This window comes from Mobula hypostoma, chromosome 4 (genome assembly GCF_963921235.1).
Source record: "Mobula hypostoma chromosome 4, sMobHyp1.1, whole genome shotgun sequence".
Classification (NCBI taxonomy): domain Eukaryota; kingdom Metazoa; phylum Chordata; class Chondrichthyes; order Myliobatiformes; family Myliobatidae; genus Mobula; species Mobula hypostoma.
In genome coordinates, this window is record NC_086100.1 from 137582103 (window position 1) to 137609987 (window position 27885).

General features: G+C 44.4%; 1 protein-coding gene across 3 annotated transcripts; it reads right to left on the bottom strand.

Moving 5' to 3' along the window:
- Positions 1 to 422: 422 nt before the first annotated feature.
- On the bottom strand, positions 423 to 27878 carry LOC134345629 (uncharacterized). Of its 3 annotated transcripts, none has more exons than XM_063046605.1 (2): positions 27252 to 27878; positions 423 to 6904 (listed from the first exon to the last, which is right to left on the bottom strand). In XM_063046605.1, the coding sequence occupies exon 2, from the start codon at positions 4243 to 4245 to the stop codon at positions 1669 to 1671; it is 2577 nt and encodes an 858-aa protein (XP_062902675.1). In that variant the 5' UTR covers positions 4246 to 6904; positions 27252 to 27878; the 3' UTR covers positions 423 to 1668. The 3 variants fall into 3 exon arrangements, 1 of the variants encoding a protein (XP_062902675.1); XR_010017737.1 differs by lacking the exon at positions 423 to 6904 and adding an exon at positions 24677 to 26735; XR_010017738.1 differs by lacking the exon at positions 423 to 6904 and adding an exon at positions 24677 to 26920.
- Between the last annotated feature and the right edge of the window lie 7 nt (positions 27879 to 27885).

The window sequence follows — 27885 nt, forward strand, 5'->3', positions numbered from 1 at the left end:
CCACTCAAGCTTCCTCCTGTACCTGTCTTTAGCCTCCCTGATCCTGGCTTGAAAACACTAGCAGTCTGGTAAAAGTTTGAGAGTGTCAAGGGGCAGAAGTGTGTGAAGCTGCCATTACAACAGAGAATGTTCTTGGGAAAAGTGACCTGGATTAGATGGTGTACACTGTAGGATTCTGAAAGAGGTGGCTGAAGAGTTTGTGGAGGCATTAGTAATGATCTTTCAAGAATCACTAGATTCTGGAATGGTTCCAGAGACTGGAAAATTGCAAATGTCACTTGTTACGTACCCCGTAACTGGGTTGCCAAACCAGCAGAAATGGATCACTCAGTTGGAGTCTGGATTACTAGAACTAAGAAAGTTTTATTAAAGAAACAAGCAACACAGTAATCGAAAGGATAACAAATGCAACAGTTCAGCAATGATAAACACACATGTGCACAGAATTAAGATAACAGCATCAATCAAGCTCTATCGTTGTCTAGGGGTAAATGACCAATTTCAAAGTGACACAAAAGTCCAGTTCGATTTAGTTCAGTTCGTAGTAATCGTTGCCATGGCGATGGACAACGTGGGGGGAGGGAGAGAGAGAACGAGAACGACTGATCATTCAGAAACGGCTTCCACTCACAGACCGGCGATATTGCTCACAAGCAGCTTTCGGGCGGGTCCTTTGTGATGTCACCTGAGGTCACCGACTGTGACCCCTCCTCCAGATGTGGTCGATCCTCTGCAGTGAACCCGGCACCCAAGCGAGAGTGGACACACACCGGGTTCCCGCTGATCGTACCTTTCCACCCTGTGCGTTTATGGTCCAGTACTTCCCACCGACTCGTGAGGGGCGCACCGCTTCCAGGGTCTCGTTACCTCAGGTGTCGTGTGTCCTGCCTTAGCGAACCTGTCCCTTTTTATCCCCCTGCTGGGATATCACCTGTCCATCACTTCAAACAGTTCAGGGTTCAAAGGGGGAGCCGCTCCAGACAGCTCTCTCTCCCGTCCCTTCATTACACATCTCCAGATCGCCTGTCCATCACTTCAAACAGTTCAGGGTTCAAAGGGGGAGCCGCTCTAGACAGCTCTCTCTCCCGTCCCTTCATTACACATCTCCAGATGCTGCTTCATTGTTCCTTATCTCTCCTTCTCCCGAGGACAGGTGGCAGACCAACTGCTGATGCCACTGATGCTAGCCCAGGCCAGCAAACATCTTAATTTATGTGTATTCTCATCACACTTCCCCCCTTTAAGGATTTTTACCGGGAGGTAGAAATTACAAACATGAATACATTATTTGATACATACACAAATATACACCTTCATCAGCTATTTGGCTAACACAGCAAGTTTGAAATTGTCAACACCTTGACAGACAGTCATCACATTTTCTGTTCCTTTTATATGTGTTATTAATAATCCCTTAGACCAGGCTCCAACTCAGCAAACTTCATAGTGGCCAAAAACACTGATGAATTGCGATCAATGTAACCTCTCATTTGGTTTCGTCCCGGACCCCAATAACAAGGGTCGTCCCATTCCGACTCAGTTTTCTCTCGCAAGGGCTTAGTAGGAGGGGGAGTGGTAGTGACCGCAGAGTTATTGCAAAACTTCCTACAGTACCCCACCATCTCCAAGAGCCTTCTGAGAGCCCTGTTGTCTGTTGGGGTTGGGAGGTCAGCGATAGCCTGCACTGTAGCTTGCATCGCTGCCAGCTGCCCGTGTCACCACAATTCCCAGGTAAGTGACCCTCGTGTGGCCGAATTCATTTTTTTCAAGGTTCACTATCAAGCTGGCTTCAGACAGCCGTATTAAATTGCCAATACACACCTCTGTGTTCGTCAGTCCTTTAGTCACTGAATTACTCATTATATATGGATGTTGTTTACTAGGCCGGCCTATTAAAACAGACATCACCCAACGTCCCAGTTCTTTGCATCGCCTCGGGACAATCAAACACACGGGTGGGAGTCGTTTAATTACTTCTTCTAAAGAGCCGCTTTGTTCGGGGATTAAGGGAGAGACCTTATCAGTAGACCTGGCCAAAACAATAGCCTTCTCCCATCTGATCGATCCCATACTAATCTTTTCAAAATGTTTTTTTTCTCTTATCAGGGGGCCCCTAGCTTCATTGATTTCCACGCTAACACCGACTAGGTTTGTTAGCATATCAAAAGCCTGTGACCGTCTCAGTTCGCGTCGGTCATGATCAATAACATCCTTCCCCCTGGGCAGCCGGTAAACCTCTTTCATGATTCCACCAACTGTTTCCTCCAGCACCGCAAAATGTCCACCGGGGGGTACCTCGTGGGCCATGTTAAAAACCTCATCCCCATAACTCTTTTGCACCAGCCCCCACTCCTCATCTGCGGGTACTGTACTTGATTTCCCTTTTTTCCTTAGCACTTCCTCCTCCATACAATAGCCTACTAGTTCCCTTGTCAAGCCTGTGTCAGAGAGAGCTGTCTCTGCCAAAACCATCAGCCCCTCGTCTCGCTCCCACGTCTGCACAAATTCTTTCCTGGCTACTGCTACGTCTGTCCCAGCTCCCTCACTACCTCTTGTCTCACTACACTCCTTCTTTTCATTTTCTACCCTCTTCTCGTACAAGGTTGGCAGAAACATCTCAGCTAAATTTACTACCGCAGCCCCATGATGAACCTGTGAGTCCATGGGCGGGGCCTCAATGCTGGCAGGCTGACCTGTCAATCTCACGACTAGGAACACGATTCCCCCGGCGACGTCATTACCGAGCAAGACTTCCACGCCTTTCATCGGTAATTCGGACCTCACCCCAATCCTGACTAGTCCAGAGACCAGGTTGCTTTGTAAGTGTATCTGGTGCAAAGGGACTGACTCTGTCCCTTCCCCAACACCTTTGACCTCTACTTCCCCAGTCTGGGTCTCTGAGCTAAACTCTAATACACTCTTCAGTATTAGTGACTGACACGCTCCCATGTCTCTCCAGATCCGCACTGGAACTGGTTTTAACCCCTCCTTCACTGACACCAATCCGGCCGAGATAAACTTCTCGCGCCCTTCCTGAACTTTGGCAGACCTGTCCTTCCCTAACGGTTCGCTTAACAGCTCGATACAGCCATTCAGAACCCCCGTTTTCCCTTTCCCCATCTCCTTCCTTGGGGCAAAGCACCTGGACGCAAAGTGTCCGACTTTCCCGCAATTATAACAGATGACCCCAGGAGACTTCCTACCAGACTGCTCCTGGTCTACCTTATCCTTCTCACTAGTCCCTGGCTTACTTTCTGACTTTTCCGGCGGACTCTCCCCGCCGTCCTGACTACCCTTCTGGTAGCCTTTACTCGGGGCAAACTTCATTTTATGCGTCAACGCATACTCATCCGCTAACTTAGCAGTTGCGGCTAACGTGGCTGCCTCTTTCTCATAGAGATAGGGTCTCATACCCTCAGGGACACAACCTTTAAACTGCTCAATCAGGATCAGCTGTAGCAGTCTGTCATAATCCCCCTCTACCCCTTTCGAGGCACACCAACGCTCACAATATGTCTGCATCTCACGGGCAAACTCTAAGTACGTGCGGTCCCACTGCTTCCTCGCATTCCGGAACCTCTGCCGGTATGCCTCCGGGACCAACTCATAGATCCTGAGGCTGGCCTCTTTCACCACCTCATACCTCTGGGCATCTTCTGCAGACAAAGCAGAGTAAGCTTCTTGGGCTTTCCCTTTCAGTACACTCTGAAGTAAAACAACCCACTTATCCCTCGGCCAGTCCTGACTTATAGCCACTTTTTCGAAGTGGAGAAAGTACCGATCCACGTCGGTATCGTCAAATGGGGGAACCAGCCTAACCTCCTGGGTCGCCCGGAACCCTCCACCATGGTTCGGCACGAGCCCCTGCTCTGCCCTTAACCTTAACTTCTCCAATTCGAATTCCCTTTCCCTCTGTTTCTCCTCTCTCTCCAACTGTCTGTCCCTCTCTTTCTCTTCTCTCTCCAACCGTCGCACCCGGAACTCGTGCTCGAGTCTCAGTTTTTCGAGCTGCACCTGTACCGCGTCTCCAGCAGGTTTTTCAATAGACACCACCCCCAGCTCGCCTTGGGGAAACACACCTTTAGATACATAGTGCTCTACGATAGCTCTGTGTATCTCCTCTCTCCTCATTGTCGACTTCACCTTAGCAAGGTTCAACCATTTGGCCACAGCTACCAATTCCGATTTCCTGGCATCCTCTAATGCCTCCAAGGTCGGTGCCTTTATAAATTCCTCAGCCTCCATTTCTGCTGTTTATCTTTTCTTTCTTTCGGGAATTTTAACCCAATCAATTTACTCCGTCCCAAATTTAGCGTTCAAAATCCCGGACGAGCACCCCACTTATGTTACGTACCCTGTAACTGGGTTGCCAAACCAACAGAAATGGATCACTCAGTTGGAGTCTGGATTACTAGAACTAAGAAAGTTTTATTAAAGAAACAAGCAACACAGTAATCGAAAGGATAATAAATGCAACAGTTCAGCAATGATAAACACACATGTGCACAGAATTAAGATAACAGCATCAATCAAGCTCTATCGTTGTCTAGGGGTAAATGACCAATTTCAAAGTGACACAAAAGTCCAGTTCGATTTAGTTCAGTTCGCAGTAATCGTTGCCATGGCAATGGACAACGTGGGGGGAGGGAGAGAGAGAACGAGAAGGACTGATCATTCAGAACGGCTTCCACTCACAGACCTGCGATATTGCTCATAAGCAGCTTTCGGGCGGGTCCTTTGTGATGTCACCTGAGGTCACCGACTGTGACCCCTCCTCCAGATGCGGTCGATCCTCTGCAGTGAACCCAGCACCCAAGCGAGGGTGGACACACACCGGGTTCCCGCTGATCGTATCTTTCTACCCTGTGCGTTTGTGGTCTAGTACTTCCCACCGACTCGTGAGAGGCGCACCGCTTCCAGGGTCTCGTTACCTGTGGGTGTCGTGTGTGTCCTGCCTTAGCGAACCTGTCCCTTTTTATCCCCCTGCTGGGGTATCACCTGTCCATCACTTCAAACAGTTCAGGGTTCAAAGGGGGAGCCACTCCAGACAGCTCTCTCTCCCGTCCCTTCATTACACATCTCCAGATCGCCTGTCCATCACTTCAAACAGTGCAGGGTTCAAAGGGGGAGCCGCTCTAGACAGCTCTCTCTCCCGTCCCTTCATTACACATCTCCAGATGCTGCTTCATTGTTCCTTATCTCTCCTTCCCCCGAGGACAGGTGGCAGACCAACTGCTGATGCCACTGATGCTAGCCCAGGCCAGCAAACATCTTAATTTATGTGTATTCTCATCACACACTCCACTCTTCAAGAAGGGAGAGAGGCAGAAGAAAGGAAATTAAAGGCCAGTTAGTTTGACCTCAACGTTGGGAAGATGTTGGAATTTATTGTTAGGGATGTAATTTCAGGATACTTGGAGACACATGATAAAATATGCCGTAATCAGCATGATTTCCTCAAGGGAAAATCTTGCCTGACAAATCTGTTGGGATTCTTTGAAGAAATAACAAGCACTTGGTTTATTATTAGACCTTTGACAAGGTGCCACACATGGGGCACCAAACAAAGCCATCAATTCCATCATCCAAGTCATTAACAAGTTAAGAGCCCATGGTATTACAGGAAAGATACTAGTATGGATAGAAAATTGGCTGACCGGCAGGAGGCAAAGAGTGGGAATAAAGAGAGCTTATTCTAGTTGGCTGCCGGTGACTATTGGTCTTCCACAGGGGCCAGTGTTGAGACTGCTTCTTTTCACATTATATGTTAATGACTCGGATGATGGAATTGATGGTTTTGTTGCAAAATTTGCAGATTATACGAAGATAGGTGGAGGGGCAGGTAGTTTTTTGGAAGTAGAGATACAACAGAAGGACTTGGACAGGTTAAGAGATGGGAAAAGAAGTTGCAGATGGAAAACAATATCAGGAAGTGTATGGTTATGCACTTCGGTAGAAGAAATGAAAGGGTTGACTATTTCCCAAGTGGAGAGAAAATTCAAAAATCAGAGGCACAAAGGGACTTGAGAGTCCATGTACAGGGTTAATTTCCCTAAGGGTTAATTTGCAGGTTGAGGCTATGGTTAGGAATGCAAATGTGATGTTAGCATTCATTTCAAGAGGACTAGAATATAAAAGCAAGGATGTAATGTTGAGGCTTTATAAAGCACTAGTGAGGCCTCACTTCAAAGGTTCAAAGGTCGAATTTAATGTCAGAGAGATGTATACAATATACATCCTGAAATGCTTTTTCTTCGCAAACATCCACAGAAATAGAGAAGTACCCAAAAGAATGAACGACAGTTAAATGTGAGAACCCCAAAGTACCCCCCCCAGTTCTCCCTTCCCGCGAGAAAGCGGCAGCAAGCAACCCTTCCCCCCACCAGCAAAAACAAAGCGCATCAGTACCATCACCCAGCCCAAGCATGTGCTACGCAATAGCAAAGACACAGACCAAAGTTACCCCAAAGTCTTCGCATTTCATCCGACATTCAACAAATCACAGGTTCTCTCTCTCCCTGGCAGGGGAGAGGGAGGTGTCCCCCATTTTCACAGCAAGCAGGAGACATAACAACAACCCGTTGGTTTACGATGTTAGAAGTCTGTTTCATTGCTTCTTTCAAGCTCTGTGTCCAAAGATCGCAAAGACCTCGGGTCTTCGGGCCCACAGCGAAAGATTTTCCGGCCTCCTCGATGAAACGCGAGCCTCCTGCTGTGACACTGACCCTTGATCCGCCCATCTCCAGAGCCCCAAGATTTTAGGCTTCCAAACACCATCGAGTCTCTCAGGCCAAACCCTTGGCATGTCGAATAACAGCCAGTTGTGGAACCCCGAGAACGGGTCCCATTCCTGCAAAGAACCGAAGCCTGCGTGTGACTCCAGGTCAGAGTCTTTAAAAGAACCCTGAAAGGGAAAAATAAAGATATTAAAAGTGGAAATAGCTGTTTCCGAAGATGCAAGCAAAAGAGTCGCCGTTAGACACTGTTATCCCTCCTAAGCACTTAAAGTATTATGAGTAGTTTGGGCCCCTTATTATAGAAAGAATGTGCTAAAACTGGAGAGGGTTCAAGAGAGGTTCATGAAAATGATTGCAGGTTTGAAGGGTTTGTCATATGAAAAGTGTTTGATGGCTCTAGGCCAGTATTTACTAGAATTCAGAAGAATGAGGGGTGACCTAATTGAAACCTATCAAATGTGGAAAGGCCTTGATAGAGTGAATGTGAAGAGGCTGTTTCCTATGGTGGGAGAGTCTAGGACCAGAGGACACTGCCTCAGAATAGCGGGGTGTCCTTTTAGATTGGAGATGAGGAGGCATTCTTTAGCCAGAGACTGGTGAATCAGTGGAATTTGTTGCCACGGGTGGCTGTAGAGGTCAAGCATTTACGTATATTTAAGGCAGAGGTTGATAGATTCTTGACTGGTCAGGGCATGAAGGGATGCAGGGAGAAAGCAGGAGATTGGGGCTGAGGAAAAGTGGATCAGTCATGATGAAATGGCGGAGCAGACTTGGTTGGTCAAATGGCCTAATTCTGCTCCCATATCTTATGGCCTTATTGTGTTAAATTGTGAAGGGCCACAATGGCTCGAGAGTGCAGCTCTCTATCACCTTCCCAGGGAAAACAGAGATGCACAATAAATGATGACCTTGATGGTAATGGGCGAATCTCAATATAAATAAATTTAAAAGAATGTGTGTGTCTGGGAACTGCATGAATTGGAGGTCTGGAGCATGGTTGGAATACTTGTAAATACCTTTAAGGTTGCTGTTACGAGGATTGCCCTATAATAATAATAATCAATTAGGTACAGAGAGAATCTGTATTTAATGACTAGTTCCTTTATTGGTTTGGTTCACAAACACATGAATTTTCACAACTGAATAGCTATGTACACACCTTCTAAGTTTCCCTGATCCTCCAAAATGGTTGAAGAATAGGAAAGATAATACCCGGGAAGAAGTCTACGTGGGGTCCTGCACATCTGCGATGGTTGGTATCCGAAGAGTTATCATTGCTTGTGCTCCCAAAATCATTCTTGCTTATTCCTTCCCTTATCAAATCAATCTCTGATGTTTCCATTCTGTTGGCTCAATGTCAACTGACTGACTTGTGTCAGTTCTCACTGGATGTAGCCCAGGGCTACCGGCAGTTTTGTTTTTCATGTCAATTGCCTTCAAATTCATGCCTTAGATTTCCTCTTTTGCTCTCGTGAACTCTGGTGGATTCAAACAAGTCATCCAAACACCGGGCCCAGATGACAGGATTTCTTCTGCAAACCTGCCATTTAACACAATGACTAGATTTTTATCTGAGAATGGTCCTAAGTTTAGCAGATCATTAGCAGAAACTCCTTGAGTCCATGTTCAATTGCTCCGGTTAAGTTATCCTGGAGCAAGAATCAGTTCATCAAGCAGTTCACAAAATGGTCACCTCCATTCCTGTCAACTGATTCTAGTTCTTTCGGTCCAACATTGCCCTCTCATCACATTCTCATGTGCTGCTTTTTTATCTTTGCAAATCTCTGGATCCCCAGTACTCTATACATATAGAAATATACATAAATAAATTTAACATAACCGCCTATTGTTTTTGATCATGTAACACTGTGCACTTGGGTTAAGTCAAAGAAGAACTTCCCCCTTGCCAAAGGCCTGAATTTTACTTTTGTTTCAAGTATGTAGCTGTTTTCTTTTAGAGCATCATGTCTGAATCTAGCTCACTTAATCACAATATCTGGACTCTAACCACCTGCATCTTAAAAAAAGGATCATGTACAGTAAAATTTAATTATTTTACCAGTCATTTTCATTCCACAGCTTCGAGTACTTGTTTCTTAACTTCACCTTTTCTGTTCAGATCCTTAATGATTTTAAATGCCTCTATCAGATCCTTCTTTAACCTTTCCTATTTTGAGAACAAATGCAATAGTGGGTTACAGTAAAGTTGCTGACAAATGCCTTATGAACATAACACATTTTGGACCATATGACCGTAAGATATAGGAGCAGAAGTGGGCCGTTCAGCCCATCAAGTATGCTCCACCATTCAATCATGGGCTGATCCAATTCATCCAGTCGTCCAATCATCCCCACTCCCCTGCCTTCTCCCCATACCCTTTGATGCCCTGGCTAATCAAGAACCTATCTATCCCTGCCTTAAATTCACCCAATGACTTGGCCTCCACAGTCGCTTGTGGCAACAAATTCCACAGATTTACCACCCTCTGACTAAAGTAATTACTCCGCACTTCTGTTCTAAATGGACATCGTTTATACATATTTTGAACAGAAGGGATTGTCACCACTCACTTTGACAGATTCTAATACAATAACCATAATAGCCAAAAAAAATAGTTTTCCAGAAAATTAATCCGGGGAAGGTAACTGACCCATATAGTGTCAGTGACCAACATTATGTCAGACTACTTCATATTGAGTATGGATTTCAAGATAATTCTGGAAAAGAATAGGTCTGGTCCTCGGGCTGAGATTCTAAATTGGAGAAAGGCCAATTTTAATTGTATCAGAAAAGATCTGTCAAGTTGTTTGCTTTTGGGCAAAGGTATGCTTGGTAAGTGGGAGGCGTTGAAGTGAAATTTGGAGAGTATACAGTTTCTATGTTCCTGTCAGAATAAAAGGCAAGGATAAGATGTGCAGCGAACCTTGGTTTTCAAGAGATATTGAGGCCTTGGTTAGGAAGAAAAATGAGGTGCCTCGCTGGTATTGGCAGGAAGGAACAAATGAGGCGCTTGAGGATTATAAGAATTGCAAGAGGACACTTAAGAAAGAAACCAGCAGGGCTTAAAGAAGGCATGGGGTTGCTCTAGTATACTAGGTGAAGGAGAATCCCAGGGGCTTCGACAGATATATTGAGAACAAAAGGACAAAATTGGTTCTCTTGAAGATTAGAGTGGTCATCTATGCCTGGAGCCAAAAGCGATGGAGGAGATCTTAACTGGATTTTTTTTGTATCTGTATTTATGTGGGTGATGGACATAGAGTGTATGGAAGTCAGTTAAAGCAGCATGGTCATGGACTGTATACAGGAGGACATTGAATTGAACTGAATTGAAATTATTTAAATCTTACATCCATACCACAATGTGAGGGAGTGACACTCACAACATGCTGGAGGAACTCAGCAGGTCAGGCAGCATCCGTGGAAAAGATCGGTCGACGTTTCGGGCCGGAACCCTTCAACCTGAAACATCGACCGATCTTTTCCACAGATGCTGCCCGACCTGCTGAGTTCCTCCAGTGTGTTGTGAGTGCTGCTTTGACCCCAGCATCTGCAGATTATTTTGTGAGGGAGTGAAATTCTTTGCATTATAACTCCGCCACAATGTACAGACAGGTGAATTTATAAGTCTAATGGCTTGTAGAAAAAAGCCATCCCATAGCCTGTTAGTCATGGCTTTTATGCTGCGATACAGTTTGCCAGATGGAAGCAGCTGAAATAGTTTATGGTTGGGGTGACTTGTGTCCCTGATGATCTTCCAGGCCTTCTTTATGCACCTGCTGCTGTAAATGTCTGCAATGGAGGGAGGTTCATGTCCATAGATGCACTGGGCTGTCCGTACCACTTTCTGCAGTGCCCAGCGATTAAGGTTGGTGCAGTTCCCATATTATGCAGTGATACAGCCAGTCAGTATGCTCTCAGTGGTGCCCCCTGTAGAAGGTCTTGAGGATTTGGAGGCTCATGCTGAATTTCTTCAGTTACCTGAGGTGGAATAGACACTGTTGTGCTTTTTTTTGCCACAACACCAGTGTGTACAGTCCAGGTGAAATCTTCGGTGATGTGTATACTGAGAAACTTCAAACTACTCACCCTCTCAAATGCAGACCCATTGATGTTGCTCGGGTGGAACCCGTCTCCATCCCTCCTGTAATCCACAATCAGGTCTTTTGCTTTTTTGGACATTGAGGGAGAGGCTATTATCTTGGCACCACTGTGTTAAGGTGTTGAACTCTCCTCTGTAGGCTGTCTTGTCACCGTTAGAAATAAGGCCGATCAATGTTGTGACATCTGTGAATTTGATCAGTAGTTTGGAGCTGTGTGTGGCAGCATCATCATGGGTGCAAAGGGACTAGAGGAGTGGCTCAGGACACAACCTGGGGGGCACCTGTGTTGAGAGTCAGAGGGGCAGAGGTGAGGGAACCCATCCTGTCGGAAAACCGATGGGAAGTCTGGGTTCCACTTGTACTAGGTGGGGTGCAGGCTGAGGTCTCTGGGCATCTTGAGAAGTCTAGAGGGAATTATGGAGTTGAATGCTGAACTGTAATCCAGGAACATTATTCTAATGTACACATCCCTCTTCTCCAGGTGAGTGAGGATGCTGTGTAGTGCTATGGCTATGGTGTCATCGGTAGGGATGTTTTCTGTCTTGAGGCAAATTAGGGTGGATAAATCCCCAGGACCTGGCAAGCTGTTCCCTTGAACCTTGTGGAAGAAATTGCAGGGACCGTAGCAGAGATTTTGAAAATGTCATTAGCCACATTTGAGGCGCCAGAGGGTTGGAGGAGAGCCAATGTGGTTTTATTCTTAAGAAAGGCCCCAGGAATAGTAGTGGTGAAGCTTTTGTCAGGTATTCTAAGGGACTGGATGTACGTGTGTTTAGATTGACAGGGACTGATCAGGGATAGTCTTCTTGATTTTGTGCAAAGTAAGACATGTCTAAACAATCCTATATTTTTCTTTCGAGAAAGTTGCCAGGAAATTTGATGAAGGCAAGGCAGTGGATGTAGTCTACATGGATTTTAGCAAGGCCTTTCACAAGGTCCCACATGAGAGGTTGGTCAAAGAAGTTCAGTCACTTGGCATGCAGGATGATGTAGTAAATTGGATTAGACATTTGTTTCACTGGAGAAACCAGGAAGTGGTGGTAATGGTGTGCCACAGGGATCGGTGATGGCTCCATTGCTGTTTGTCATTTATATCAATGATCTAGATGGTAATGTGGTAAAGTGGGTAAGCAAGTTTGCAGATGACACCAAGAGCAGGGGCATAGCGGACAGCGGAGAAGGCTATCAAAGCTTGCAGCAGTATCTAGACCAGCTGGAAACATCAGCTGAAAAGTGGCAGATGGAATTTCATGCAGACAAGTTTGAAGTGCTGCACATTGGGACAACAAACCAGAGTAGGGCTTACACGGTGAGAGGTATGGCACTGAGGGTGCAGTAGAACAGAAGGATCTAAAAGTACAGATCCATAATCCTTGAAAGTGGTGTCACTGTCAGATAAGGCCATAAAGAAAGCTTTTGGTGCATTGACTTTGATAAATCAAAGTACTGACTGCAGGAGTAGCGATGTTATGTTGAAGTTGTACAAGATGTTGGTGAGGCCTAATTTGGCGTGTTGTGTGCAGTGCTGGTCAGCTACCTACAGGAAATATATCAATAGGTTTGAAAGGCAGAGAAAATTTACAAAGATATTGCCAGGCTTTGAGGTATAGGAAAAACTTGAATTGGCTGGTAATTTATTCCCTAGTGTGTAGGAAAATGAAGGGAGATTTAACACAGGTACAGTAAACAAAATTATGAAGAGTATAGATAGGGTAAATGCATGCAAGCTTTTTCCACTGAGGTTGGGTGAGACTAGAGCTAGAGGTCATGGGTTAAGGGTGAAAGGTGCAATGTTTAAGGGAAACATTAGAGGGAACTTCTTCACATAGAGGATGGGGAGAGTGTAGAATGGTTTGCCAGTGGGAGTGCTGGATGTAGGTCGATTTCAGCTTTTAAGAGAAATATGGGTACGCATATGAATGGGTGATGTACGGAGGGTTTTGCAGGTCCATGGATTAATAGTTCAGCACAGACTGGATGGGCTGAAGAGCCTGATTGTGTAGTGTAGTGTTCTATGACTACAGTCCACCTTCAATACTGTAATTCCAAGCTAACTCATCTTCGTACTCTGCTAAACCCAGGACTCAGCATCTTCCTTTGCAAATTCCTGATCACAGACTGCTTTCCCAATAACTAAGATTATATCAATTAGCTTGATCTTAATTTAATGTTAAACTTTTATTTAAGAATCCACTTTCCTGCCTCCACAGTCTGCCAATCATGGCCTTCCTCTTGCTTAACACTACCCTTTCCCCTGCCCTTTCCCTACAAAAACTAAAAGTTTGAAAGTACCTAAAACCATCAGCACTAGTGATGACACAATAAATAGGAGAACGAGTAGACCATTTGCCTCCTTGAGACTCAAGATCATGGCTGATCTTGCACCTCAGAACTATTTAGCTCTGCTATATCCTTATCCCTTGATTCCCTTTAACTGGAGTCATGATCCAGATCCAAACTCCTTGACCTGGGACTCAACACCTCCCTTTGCAACAGAATCCTCAACTTGCAGACCATTTGATGGCATTCAGTAAGGAACAGGCAGCAACATCTCCTCCACATTTATTCTCAACTCACAAAGGTCCTCAGCCCCTTCCTCTACTCCTGTACACTCACAACTGCATGGCTGGATTCTGTTCTAACACTATTTACAAGTTTACAAATGATACCATCATAGTGGGCCATATCTCACTTAATGTTGAGTCAGAATCCAGGAAGAGATAGGGATAAAGACAAGGTATCATGATAGAGATAGAGGGTCTAATAAAGTGGTTTCAATCTTCCCCTCAATATCAGCAAAACATATGAGCTGGTCATTGACTTCAGGAAGAGGGACAGTGCTCTCAGTCCTATTTTACATCAATGGAACTGAAGTCCAGAGGGTTGAATGTTTCAGTTTCTTAGGAATTAACGTCATCAATATCTTGTCCTCATGCAACCATGTTGATGCCTCAACTTCCTCAGGGGGCTAAAGAAATTTGACATGTCCTCTTTGACCCTCGTAATTTTTTTTTATCTCAGCACCATTGAGGGCATCCTATCCAGAGGCATGATGGTTTGGAACGGCAACTGCACTGCCCATAACAGCAAGAAACTCCAGAGCTTGTCACAGGAACTACTCCCTTCTTCGTGGACTCTGGTTGCGCTATTCCCTGCCTCAGTAAAGCAACCAGTATCATCAAAGATTCTACCTACCCTGGGAATTCTCTCTTCTCCCCACCCCCCTCCCATGGAGCAGAAGATACAAAAGTCTGAAAGGACATACCTGCAGCCTCAAAGACAACTTCTATCCCAGTATTATAATGCTACTGAATGGTTCCCTTGTATAATAAGATGGACTCTTGGTCTGACAATCCACCTCATTTTGACCTTGCACTTTACTGTCTACCTGGAAGCAATACAACACCTCTAACACTTTATTCTGCACTCTGTTATTGTTTTAACCTGTATTACTATCTCAGCTACACTATTGTAATGAATTGATCTGTATGGACAGTACACAAGGCATTTTTTTTTTACTTTACCCTAGTGCATGTGATAACAATAAACCAACTTTTATTTTACAATTTCCTCTAGTCTACTTAGTAACGAGAGATACTCATCAATGGAATGATTCTAAAGAATTTCTTCCACAGTAGTTTTAAATGTTTTCTAAAATATGATATTCTGACCAGAACATACAGTAACTCTTCAGTTATGGACAAACCAAAGGTTCATCACATATTCTTGGTCTCACTTGCTATACTAGAATCCCAAATGATTTAGAAATCTGTCTTCCCACATTCAATGACTTATGCACATATAGCTCCAGAATTCCTTGTCTGCACCACTGTAAAAGTTGTGTCTCTATATTTGTTCCTTCTACTGAACAAGGCGAATAAACCTGGAGCATGGATCATTACGTGGAACTATGACATTGTGGCCATTACAGAGACTTCGATGTCTCAAGAGCAGGAATGGCTGCTGAGTGTGCCAGGCCTTAGATGTTTCAAAAAGGACAGAGAGGGAGGCAAAAGAGGTGGGGGCATGGCATTGTTAATTGGGGTAGTGTCACGACTGCAGGAAAGGAGGAAATCATGGAGGGATGGTCTACTGAGTCAGTGTGGGTGGAAGGCAGAAACAGGAAGGGGGCAATAACTCTACTGGGTGTTTTTATAGACCCCCAATAGTAACAGGGATATCAAGGAGCAGATAGGGAAGCAGATTCTGGAACCGGAGGATTGGAGGGCTGCAAATATTGTTCCCTTGTTCAATAAAGGGAGTAGAGATAACTCAGGAAATTGTAGACCAGTGAGTCTGACTTCAGTGGTGGGCAAGTTGTTGGAGAAGATCCTGAGAGGCAGGATTTATGAGCATTTGGAGAGACGTAATCTGATTAGGGATAGTCAGCATGGGTTTGTCAAGGGCAGGTCGTGCCTTACGAGCATGATTGAATTCTTTGAGGATGTAACAAAACACATTGATGAAGGTAGAGCAGTGGATGTAGTGTATATGGATTTCAGCAAGGCATTTGATAAGGTTCCCCATGCAAGGCTCCTTCAGAGAGTAAGGAGGCATGGGATCCAAGGAGACCTTGCTCTGTGGATCCAGAATTGGTTTGCCCACAGAAGGCAAAGGTGGTTGTGGAGGTTAGTATTCTGCATGGAGGTTGGTGACCAGTGATGTTCCGCAGGGATCTGTTCTGGGAACCCTCCTCTTTGTTATTTTTTACACATGACCTGGGTGAAGAAGTAGAAGGGTGGGTTAGTAAGTTTGCTGATGACACAAAGGTTGGGGGTGTTGTGGATAGTCTGGAGGGTTGTCAGAGGTTACAGCAGGACATCGATAGGACGCAAAACTGGACTGAGAAGTGGCAGATGGAGTTCAACCCAGATAAGTATGAAGTGATTCATTTTGATAGGTCAAATTTGAAGACAGAATATAATAACAATAAGACTCTTGGCAGCATAGAGGATCTGAGAAATCTTGAGGTCTGTGTGCATAGGACGCTCAAAGTTGCTGCATAGCTTGACAGTGTTGTTAAGAAAATGTATGGTGTGTTGGCATTCATCAGCCATGGGATTGAGCTCAAGAGCCGTGAGGTAAAGTTACAGCTATATAAGACCCCACTTGGAGTACTGTGTTCAGTTCTGGTCACCTCGCTACAGGAAGGATGTGGAAACTATAGAGAGAGTGCAGAGGAGATTTACAAAGATGTTGCCTGGATTAGAGGGCGTATCTTATGAGAATAGGTTGAGTGAACTTGGCCTTTTCTTCTTGGAGCGATGGAAGATGTGAGGTGACCTGATAGAGGTGTATAAGTTGATGAGGGGCATTGATCGTGTGGATAGCCAGATGCTTTTACTCTGGGCTGAAATGGCTAACACAAGGAGGCATAGTTTTAAGGTGTTTGGAAATAGGTACGGAGGGAATGTCAGAGGTAGGTTTTTCACACAGAGAGTGGTGAGTGCGTGGAATGCACTGCCAGTGTCAGTGGTGGGTGTGGATACAAAAGGGTCTTTGAAGAGGCAACACTTCACTTATGAGTCTGTTGGGGTCATCTATCGCATCCGGTGCTCCCGGTGCGGCCTCCTCTACATCACTGAAACCCGACACAGATTGGGGGACCGCTTCATCGAGCACCTCCGCTCCATCCGCCAAAACAGACAGGGTCTCCCAGTAGCCACCCACTTCAACTCTGCTTCCCACTCCCATTCAGATATGTCCATACATGGCCTCCTCTACTGCCATGATGAGGCTAAACTCAGGTTGGAGGAGCAACACCTCATATACCGTCTTGGTAGTCTCCCGCCCACCCTTGGTATGAACATAGAATTCTCCAACTTGCGGTAATTCCCTCCCCCTCCCTCTCCCTATCCCTATGTCACTCTGCCCCCTCCCCCAGCTGCCTATCACCTCCCTCATGGTTCCGCCTCCTTCTACTACCCATTGTGTTTTCCCCTATTCCTTCTTCACCTTTCCTGCCTATCACCTCCCTGCCTCCCCTCCCCCACCCCATTATCTTTCCCCTTACTGGTTTTTCACCTGGAACCTACCAGCCTTCTCCTTCCCACCCTCCCCCCACCTTCTTTATAGGGCCTCTGCCCCTTCCCTCTACAGTCCTGACGAAGGGTTCTGGCCTGAAATGTCGACTCATCGTTTCCACGGATGCCGCCCGACCTGCTGAGTTCCTCCAGCGTGTTGTGAGGGTCTTTGAAGAGCATCTTAGATAGGTACATGGAACTTAGAAAAATAGAGGGTTATGCACTAGGGAAATTCTAGGCAGTTTCTAGAGTAGGTTACATGGTCAGCACAACATTGTGGGCCGAAGGGCCTGTAATGTGCTGTAAATTTCTGTTCTATGTTCTATGAAGGCTAAAATCACTAATTATTTTAGTTGAATCTCATCTATATACCTGCTTATTTCATCAGTTGATCTATATCTTTTTGATGTTTTCTTGATACCTATCACCATCCTGCTGATTGTTCATAGAGCACCTAAGTTTTCTATTGTAATATAAACTACATATTTAAGCCCAAGTAATTGACATACACTCAGTGACCACATTATTAGGCACTCTGTATACCTGTTTGTTAATGCAAATACCTAATCAGCAGATCATGTGTCAAGAACTCAGTGGATAAGAGCATACAGTACAAACATGGTCAAGAGATTAGGTTGTTGTTCAGACCAAACATCAGAATGAGGCAAACATGTGACCTAATTGACTTTAACTGTGGAATTAACTGTTAGTGCCTGGAATATCTCAGAATCAGCTGACCTCCGGGAACTTTCCCGTGCAACAGTGTCTAGAGTTTACAGATAATGGGGCAATAAACAAAAACAAAATGCCAACGAGCAGCAGTTCTGCAGGTGAAAATGCCTTGTTAATGAGAGAGGTCAGACTGGTTTAAGCTGACAGTAACTCAAATAACCAATCTGTATATGAGTGGTGTGCAGGAGTGCATCTCTGAATGCACAACACATTGAACTTTGAAGTGTAAGGGCTCCAGCAGCAGAAGGTCATGAATATACACCCAGTGGCCACCTTATTAGACACTGGAGGTAGCTAATAAAGTGGCCACTGAGAGTATGTTAAGGAAAGCAGAGGTCCTATCGCTGATGACTGAGAGCATCAATAGACATCTCCTCACAGTCCGACAAGAAATCTTTCACTAGTATTCTTTCCTCTCACTCAGACAATTTCCTAACCTTATTACTACTGCTAGTTTTATTTCCTGGGCTTCAGTATTGATGTCAAGACCAACTCCCTCATCAAAAAGCCCCATCAAATTAGATTAATAAAATCTGCCCTGGTGAAACCCATGAAATCTTTCCTAATCGATAAGTACTTTTCCAACCAAGTACTACTTCTGAACTTGAACTTTATAAAAGTTTCCCCCCAACCCTGAGGTTAAACTGACTTCAGTTGCTTATTTTGTCATTCAAACATATTTGTAAGGTGAGCAGTTCTTTCAGATACGAGGAATAAACTGGCTGGAGTCAGAATATTTTCCCATAGTAAAATATCAAAAACAAGTGGGTTCAACATAGCAATTTTAAAGGTTATTCAAGGGGAAGGTTTTCACACAAAAAATCATTGTCATTGAAAGTGGGCATGCAGGTACAGCAGGTGAAAAAGGCAAATGGTATGCTGGCATTCATAGCAAGAGGATTCGAGTACAGGAGCAGGGAGGTACTACTGCAGTTGTACAAGGCCTTGGTGAGACCACACCTGGAGTATGGTGTGCAGTTTTGGTCCCCTAATCTGAGGAAAGACATCCTTGTCATAGAGGGAGTACAAAGAAGGTTCACCAGATTGATTCCTGGGGTGGCAGGAATTCCATATCATGAAAGACTGGATCGACCAGGCTTATACTTGTTGGAATTTAGAAGATTGAGGGGGGATCTTATTGAAATGTATAAAATCCTAAAGGGATTGGACAGGCTAGATGCAGGAAGATTGTTCCCGATGTTGGGGAAGTCCAGAACGAGGGGTCACAGTTTGAGGATAAAGGGGAAGCCTTTTAGGACCGAGATGAGGAAAAACTTTTTCACACAGAGAGTGGTGAATCTGTGGAATTCTCTGCCACAGGAAACAGTTGAGGCCAGTTCATTGGCTATATTTAAGAGGGAGTTAGATATAGCCCTTGTGGCTAAAGGGATCAGTGGGTATGGAGGGAAGGCTGGTACAGGGTTCTGAGTTGGATGATCAGCCATGATCATACTGAATGGCAGTGCAGGCTTGAAGGGCCGAATGGCCTACTCCTGCACCTATTTTCTATGTTTCTATGTTTCTATATGGATTTTGCTGCCAGAGGGGACAATTGGATCACATACAATCTCAATGTTTAAGAGATATTTAGACAGTCATTGGAGCTGGCAAGATACAGAAGAACATTGAGCTAGGGCAGGCAAATGAGATAAGCATAAATGGGCAAGAAGGTTTGCACAGACAGGGGCGGAGACCAGTTAGTCGATGACTCCATGACTAACTTCGAAAGCACATTATCAGGATGTTATCACAGTTCTGCCTTTTGGAACCTGCTGTGCACAAATTGACCTCAGTATTTTCTATATTACAACTACAACTGCAATTGGAATATTCTGGGGGAAGGGAGATGTTGTTGAACAGAAAGACTTAGAGGTACAATATATAGCTCTATGAAAGTGACAAAAAAGGCAGACAGGGTAATGAAAAAGAAGGTGCATGGCACACTTGCTTTTGTTGGTACTAGAAATTAGTACAAGTTGGTACGTCATGTTACAGTTGTACATAATGTAAATTAGACTGTACCTGGAGTATTGTGTGCAGTTCTTGTCATCACAGTACAGGATTGAGCTGGAGAAGGTGCAGAAAATATTCACAAGAATATTGCTTGATCTGGAGGCCTTGAGTTATATGGAGAGACTGGATAGGCTGAAGCATAGGAACCTGTAGGGTGACCTCATATAGAAACATAGAAAACATACAGCACAATGCAGGCCCTTCAGCCCACAAAGCTGTGCCGAACATGTCCTTACCTTAGAACTACCTAGGCTTTACCCATAGCCCTCTATTTTTCTAACCTCCATGTACCCATCCAGGAGTCTCTCAAAAGATCCTATCGTTTCCACCTCCACCACCGCCGCCGGCAGCTCATTCCACGCGCTCACCACTCTCTGCGTAAAAAACTTACCCCTGACATCTCCTCTGTACCTACTTCCAAGCACCTTAAAACTATGCCTTCTTGTGCTAGCCATTCCAGCCCTGGGAAGAAGCCTCTGGCTATTCACACGATCAATACCTCTCATCATCTTGTACAATTCTATCAGGTCACCTCTCATCCTCTATCGCTCCAAGGAGAAAAGGCTGAGTTCACTCAACCTACTCTCATAAGGCATGCTCCCCAATCCAGGCAACATCCTTGCAGATTTCCTCTGCACCCTTTCTATGGTTTCCACATCCTTCCTATAGTGAAGCAACCAGAATTGAGCACAGTATTCCAAGTGGGATCTGACCAGGGTCCTATATAGCTGTAACATTACTTCTTGGCTCTTAAACTCAATCCCACGATTGATGAAGGCCAATACACCATATGCCTTCTTAACCACAGAGTCAACCTGTGCAGCAGCTTTGAGTGTCCTGTGGACTCGGACCACAAGATCCATCTTATTCTCCACACTGCCAAGAGTCTTACCATTAATACCATATTCTGCCATCATATTTGACCTACCAAAATGAACCAACTCACACTTACCTGGGTTGAACTCCATCTGCCACTTCTCAGCCCAGATTTGCATCCTATCAATGTCCCGCTGTAATCTCTGACAGCCCTCCACACTATCCACAACACACCCAACCTTTGTGTCATCAGCAAATTTACTAACCCATCCCTCCACTTCCTCATCCAGGTCATTTATAAAAATCACGAAGCGTAAGGGTCCCAGAACAGATCCCTGAGGCACACCACTGGTCACCGAACTCCATGCAGAATATGACCCATCTACAACCAATCTTTGCCTTCTGTGGGCAAGCCAGTTCTGGATCCACAAAGCAGTGTCCCCTTGGATCCCATGCCTCCTTACTTTCTCAATAAGCCTTGCATGGGATACCTTATCAAATGACTTGCTAAAATCCATATACACTACATCTACAGCTCTACCTTCATCAATGTGCTTAGTCATGTCCTTAAAAAATTCATTCAGGCTCGGAAGGCACGACCTGCCTTTGACAAGACAATACTGACTATTTCTAACCATATCGTGCCTCTCCAAATGTTCATAAATCCTGCCTCTCAGGATCTTCTCCGTCAGCTTACCAACCACCGAAGTGAGACTCACCGGCCTATAATTTCCTGGGATATAGTAGTAGTCATAGTAATACTTTATTGATCCCCGGGGAAATTGGTTTTCGTTACAGTTGCACCATAAATAATTAAATAGTAATAAAACCATAAATAGTTAAATAGTAATATGTAAATTATGCCAGGAAATAAGTCCAGGACTAGCCTATTGGCTCAGGGTGTCTGATCCTCCAAGGGAGGAGTTACAAAGTTTGATGGCCACAGGCAGGAATGACTTCCTATGATGCTCTGTGTTGCATCTCGGTGGAATGAGTCTCTGGCTGAATGTACTCCTGTGCCCAGCCAGTACATTATGTAGTGGATGGGAGATATTGTCCAAGATGGCATGCAACTTGGACAGCATCCTCTTTTCAGACACCACCAAAGTAAGACTCATTGGCCTATAATTTCCTGGGATATCTCTACTCCCTTTCTTGAATAAGGGAACAACATCCGCAACTCTCCAATCCTCCGGAACCTCTCCCATCCTCATTGATGATGCAAAGATCATTGCCAGAGGCTCAGCAATCTCCTCTGTCACTTCCCACAGTAGCCTGGGGTATATCCTTTCCAGTCCCGGTGACTTATCCAACTTGACACTTTCCAAAAGCTCCAGCAAATCCTCTTTCTTAATATCCACATTCTCAAGCTTTTCAGTCCACTGCAAGTCATCCCTTCAATCGCCAAGATTCTTTTCCGTAGTGAATATTGAAGCAAAGTATTCATTACCTCAGCTATTTCTTCTAGTTTCATGCCCACTTTTCCATTATCACACTCGATTGGTCCTATTCTCTGACGTCTTATCCTCTTGCTCTTCACATATAGTAGAATGCCTTGGGTTTTTCCTTAATCTTGTCTGCCAAGGCCTTCTCATGGCCCCTTCTGGCTCTCCTAATTTTATTCTTAAACTCCTTCCTGCAAGCCTGATAATCTTCTAGATTCATATCATTACCTAGTTTTTTGAACCTTTTCATAAGCTCTTCTTTTCTTCTTGACTAGTCTTACAACAACCTTTGTGCACCACGGATCTTGTACCCTACCATCTTTTCCATGTCTCATTGGAACGTACCTACTCGGAACCCCACGCAAATATCCCCTGAACATTTGCTATGTTTCTTCCGTACGTTTCCCTGAGAACATCTATTTCCAATTTATGCTTCCATGTTCCTGTCTGATAGCCTCATAGTTCCCCTTACTCCAATTAAACATTTCTCTAACTTCCTATCCCTCTCCAATAATATGCTAAAAGAGATAGAATTGTGATCACTATCTCCAAAATGCTCTCCCACTAAGAGACCCGATACCTGACCAGGTTCATTTCCCAATACCAGATCAAGTACAGCCTTTCCTCTTGTAGGCTTATCTACATACTGTGTCAAGAAACCTTCCTGACCACACCTAACAAACTCTATCCCATCTAAACCCCTCACTCTAGAGAGATGCCAATCAATATAAGGGAAATTAAAATCTCCCACCACAACAACCCTGTTATTATTACTCCTTTCCAGAATCTGTCTCCTTATTTGCTCCTCTATGTCCCTGTTACTATTGGGTGGTCTATAAAAAATTCCCAGTAGAGTTATTGACCCCTTCCTATTCCTAACTTCCACCCACAGAGACTCCGTAGACAACCCCTCCATGACTTCCTCCTTTTCTGCAGCTGTGACATTATCTCGATCAACAGTGCCACGCCCCCACCGTTTTTGCCTCCCTCCCTATCCTTTCTGAAACATCTACAGCCTGGCACTTGAAGTAGCCATTCCTGCCCCTGCACCATCCAAGTTTCTGTAATGGCCACAACATCGTAGCACCAAGTGCTGATCAACGCTCTAAGCTCATCCGCTTTATTCATGGTACTCCTCGCATTAAAGTAGACACATCTTAAACCATCGGACTGAGCACGTCCCTTCTCTATCACCTGCCTATCCTCCCTTTCTCACCGCCTCCAAACTTTCTCTATTTGTGAGCCAACCTCCCTTTCCTCCATCACTTCAGTTCGGTTCCCACCCCCAGCAATTCTAGTTTAAACTCTCCCCAATAGCCTTAGCAAATCTTCCCGCCAGGATATTGGTCCCCCTTGGATTCAAGTGCAACCCGTCCTTTTTCTACAGGTCACACCTGCCCCAGAAGAGGTCCCAGAAATCTGAATCCCTGCTCCCTACTCCAATTCCTCAGCCACGCATTTATCCTCCACCTTATTCTATTCCTATACTCACTGTCACGTGGCAAAGGCAGTATCCCAAGATTACTACCTTTGAGCTTCTGCTTCTCAACTTCTTTCCTAACTCCCTGTAGTCTTTTTTAGGACCTCCTCCCTTTTCCTACCTATGTTGTTAGTACCAATATGTCCCACGACCTCTGGTTGTTCTTCCCACTTCAAGACATCGTGGATGCGATCAGAAGCATCCCGAACCCACGCACCTGGGAGGCAAACTACCATCCGCGTTTCTTTCCTGCATCCACAGAATCGCCTATCTGACCCCCTAACTACAGAGTCCCTTATCACTGCTGCCATCTTCTTCCTTTCCCTACCCTTCTGAGCCACAGGGCTAGACTCTGTGCGAGAGGCGCGACCATTGTTGCTTCCCCCAGGTAGGCCATCTCCCCCAACAGTACTCAAGCAGGAATACTTATTGTTAATGGGGACAGCCACTGGGGTCCTCTCTAGTACCTGCTTCTTACCCTTCCCTCTCCTGACTGTTACCCACTTCTCTGTCTCCTGTGGTCCCGCAGTGACTATCTGCCTATAGCTCCTCTCTATCACCTCTTCACTCTCTCTGACCAGACGAAGGTCATCGAGCTGCATCTCCAGTTCCCTAACGTGGTCCCTTAGGAGCTGTAGCTCGACGCACCTGGTGCAGATGTGGTCGTCTGGGAGACCGGAAGTCTCTAGGACTTCCCACATCTGACATCGAGCACAGAAAACCAATCTCACACACATACTGTCTGTGTTTATTTTAAACAGATAACCTACCTGGCCTCGACCTCTTATTGCCGAAGCCCCGTTGAGCCAAAGCCTTCCTACTCTGTCTCCCACTACTCCAACACCCACTCTGTAAAATCTGCCTTCCTTTTAAACTCTTCCCACTGTTCTCACTGGCCGAGCTCCACATGCTCGCGCAGTCGTGTCCCGTTCAAACTGCCGAAGAAATAATAGGCTTATAAAATCGTGAATGGCATATGTAAGGTGGATGGTCGCAGACTTTTTTCCAAGGTAGGCCTGTCTATTGCTTTGCAATTTCCGCCTTTAATTCCGTGACCATCAAGATGCACCACTTTTGTACTGAGTGATTTATCTTTTTTATATTTCTCAACTACATTGTCCTTCTCTGAGATTCCTGTAACATGTCCAGGATCATCTCTTGGCTTCACTGTTGCATCCACTGTAATCCAGGAGACCATCTTCTGGGAACCTGACAGCCAACACATCGCCAAAACCCAGAGCCCAGAGAATGTGCTCCTTGATGTACTGTGTCTGTTCAAGCACTTATTTCATTCAGTGGTATGCAATCAGTAACATTATTGAGTGTGTGTCTGACAGTGAAACAGTATGAGACACTTGTATATGAATAGTACAGAAGTGACAGTTCAATTTTCCAATTTTATTTTGAGCTCGTAATCATTTTCCAACTTCACTTGAAAAATTATTGCTAGCACATAACAAAACTGATGCTTAACAAATTCTAGGCTTAATTGTCTTTCTCTTTTCAAGGCTAGCAGTAACCTAAACGTGTTTCTACATCAGAATCAGAATTAAATTTAATATCACTGGCATATCTCATGAAATTTGGTAATTTTACAGCTGCAGTACAATGCAATACGTGATAAATAAATATAGAGAGAAAAAACCTGATTTGCATTAAGTACAGATATGCTTATTAAGTATTTGAGTTAAAATAAGTGGTGCAAAATAACAGAAACAAAAAAGTAGTGAGGTAATGTTCATGGGTTCAATGTCCATTTAGAAACTGGATAGCAGAGGGGTCCCTGAATCGCTGAGTGTGTGCTTCAGGCTTCTGTATGGTAGCAGTGTGCAGAGGGTCTGTCCGGGGTGGTAGAGATCCTTAAAGATGGACGCCATCTTCCTAAGGCACCACTCGTTGAATATGTCCTGGATAGTACGGAGGCTGGTACCCATTGATAGAATAGTATAATTTTTCTCTCTATTGTATTGCAGCACCTATTTCAATTACCCTAATTTCAACCATTTTCCCCTGGGGCTTCGTGAGGTGTAATGACATTTTACATAATATTTCCTTCTTAATAAACTTGCAGCCAAGAATTTGCTCCCTTATCAAGTGTGTGCCTTTCCATCTCTAACTTCTCCCAACTCCACTTCTCCCATCTCTAACTTCTCCCAACTCTACTTCAGTTTTCTGGAACCCAAGTCCTCATTAGTGAACTTTATTAACTCCAAGTATCTCTATTCCATTTGTTTCCTGGTTGTTCTCTGATGTCACACCTTATCCATGGTCCAGATCATTCCTGGAATGCCCTCTATTTTATTTGTGATGATGTCTATTTATTGTCCTACTCCACCCTAGAACAACATAGACCTGTTGTGTTGATTTAGCAAGATAGATCTCCACCCTTATTCAGTGTCAAAGATCACATAAATGAATCATTATGTTGAGCTCAGAACATGATTATATCTTTATTTATTTAATGCTATGTTTTTTAATGGATGTAGAAAAATGAGAATTTATTTTTCTATTCTCTATTTCAGTCATGAATGGCAGCTTCAATAAATGATGTACAAGAAAACGTCTCTCCAATTCGTCAGCTTAGTTTTACTATAAAAGACTGGAATTAACTACATACCATATTGTGTCAGTCTGAGGCATTTATCAAGTATGGCATGTAGGCATAATTATCCCATAACAGATGTTATATTTTGTAACCACAGAAAATAATGGAAAGAAAAACATGGGGAGACCAGGATAAATGTGCCTTAGCTTCGTTTTTACTTTAAGCAAGTAATGATTTATGTACTTTTACATATAACTCAAAATTAATTATTTAAACAAAGAATGATTAATCAAACAATATATTGCAATATTACTTAAATATTACTGAAGTAATATACAACACTCCTCCCTGTTTAGCTATAAACTGCAACTTGATATAGAATGCATCTCAACTGTACACACAGTACACTACATAATACAACTACTAGACAGACAACCAGAGCATAATAAATTTTAAATTGTCCCATTCAGGCCTAAAGACTTAAATTGCTGTGGAGGATTTCTGGCTCTTGTGGGATTATGTTTTTCCTGATGAAGGAGAATCACTCTGCTTGGTTGGTGAGATTTGAACTATCTCAGGTTCGGGGCCTGCTATGTGCTGGTTGTAGGAGTCGACTCTGGGACTACAGGTTCGGGGCCTGCTGTGTGCTGGTTGTAGGAGTCGACTCTGGGTCTACAGGAAGTAGTTCTGTGAGCTCTGGACACCTTTCTTCTCCTTTCTCTGAGATGCTCCATCTGTATTTCCATGATTGATTGTCCTCTTGAATTCAATCGTGTCATTGTGTCCTCCAAGAAACAGAGTTCATCTCGGCATTTATGCAGCTGCTATTAGTGGAACACCCTTTTGTGCATTGAAAATGGATAACAGTGGTTAATGATCAGTAATGAGCGTAATCTCGTTACACCCAACGCAGACCCAAGGCCTCTCTGTCAATCTGCTTAACTTTTCTCTGCAGCGGTAAGGAAACGTGATGCAAAGACCATGGGGTGTTTACTTCCGTCACTCATAGCATGTGACATGATCACCTAGAGGTGTCACAGGTAAGCTTCACAGCATGATATAGATCATAATGTGTCTGTTATAGTAATTCAAATTTTCAAAAATTCCAAGTACATCCATTATCAAAGCATGTATAAATTATACTCCTTAAAATTTGTCTGGCCACAAAGCAAGAAACCCAAACAACCCAATTTAAAAAATTGGACCAAAACCACTGTGCAGAGAAAGAGAAAAAAAACAATAGAAGCAAGCGACAGCATTCTGAACCAGTTTGATTCCTTAGATCCACTCCCCCAAGAAGCCCAAGCCTTCACCTCAATTTATCATGATAGCGGGGAGAAACGCCATGAAACTCACCGAGATGAAGCACAGGAGCAGGAACAGTTCACAGCTTTGGCACCATGGAGGGAGAGGAATGGACATAACGGGAGAGCGAGTGGAATCAGTCCGATCCTCACTTCTGGTTCTGACACTTGGGCTTTCCAGTCTGTCTGGAGCAGTGTTTAAATTGTCCAAGCACCAGGTAGTGCCAGCCCAAAGCCGTAGTCGAACTCAGCAAATCAGCTCAGCACTAGGAGAGATTCAAACTTGCACCGGGGTTCGGTGAATGGGCATCAAAACTCTTCTGCATTGACTCCTCTCCAAATCACTCACTCTAACTCCATCTCCGACTGTAATACCAACTCCGTCTGTGACCCCATCTTGAACACGTTGTGTTCCGGCCTTGCAATGCACCTGCATGGCTCTTCACTTAAATCAGTTTTGCCTCTACTTGCCTCTTCTTTGTGTAAGGCTTACCACAATTTACTTCAGAAAATGTGTTACTAGTATTGTTTTTAGTCGAATTTCTTGCCTTTTGAACCACCAGTAAGCTGTTGCATGCCTTTGATAGCCCAACTTAAACCACAGACTAATTGAGATAGACTAAAATAGACTGCAACTGTGACATGTCCTTTGTCCTTGCGTCATCCACCACTGCTTGAATTTTCTC

Excerpts from the sequence above, each read along its gene's own strand:
- LOC134345629 (XM_063046605.1), bottom strand. The coding sequence starts at position 4,245 with ATGGAGGCTGAGGAATTTATAAAGGCACCGACCTTGGAGGCATTAGAG.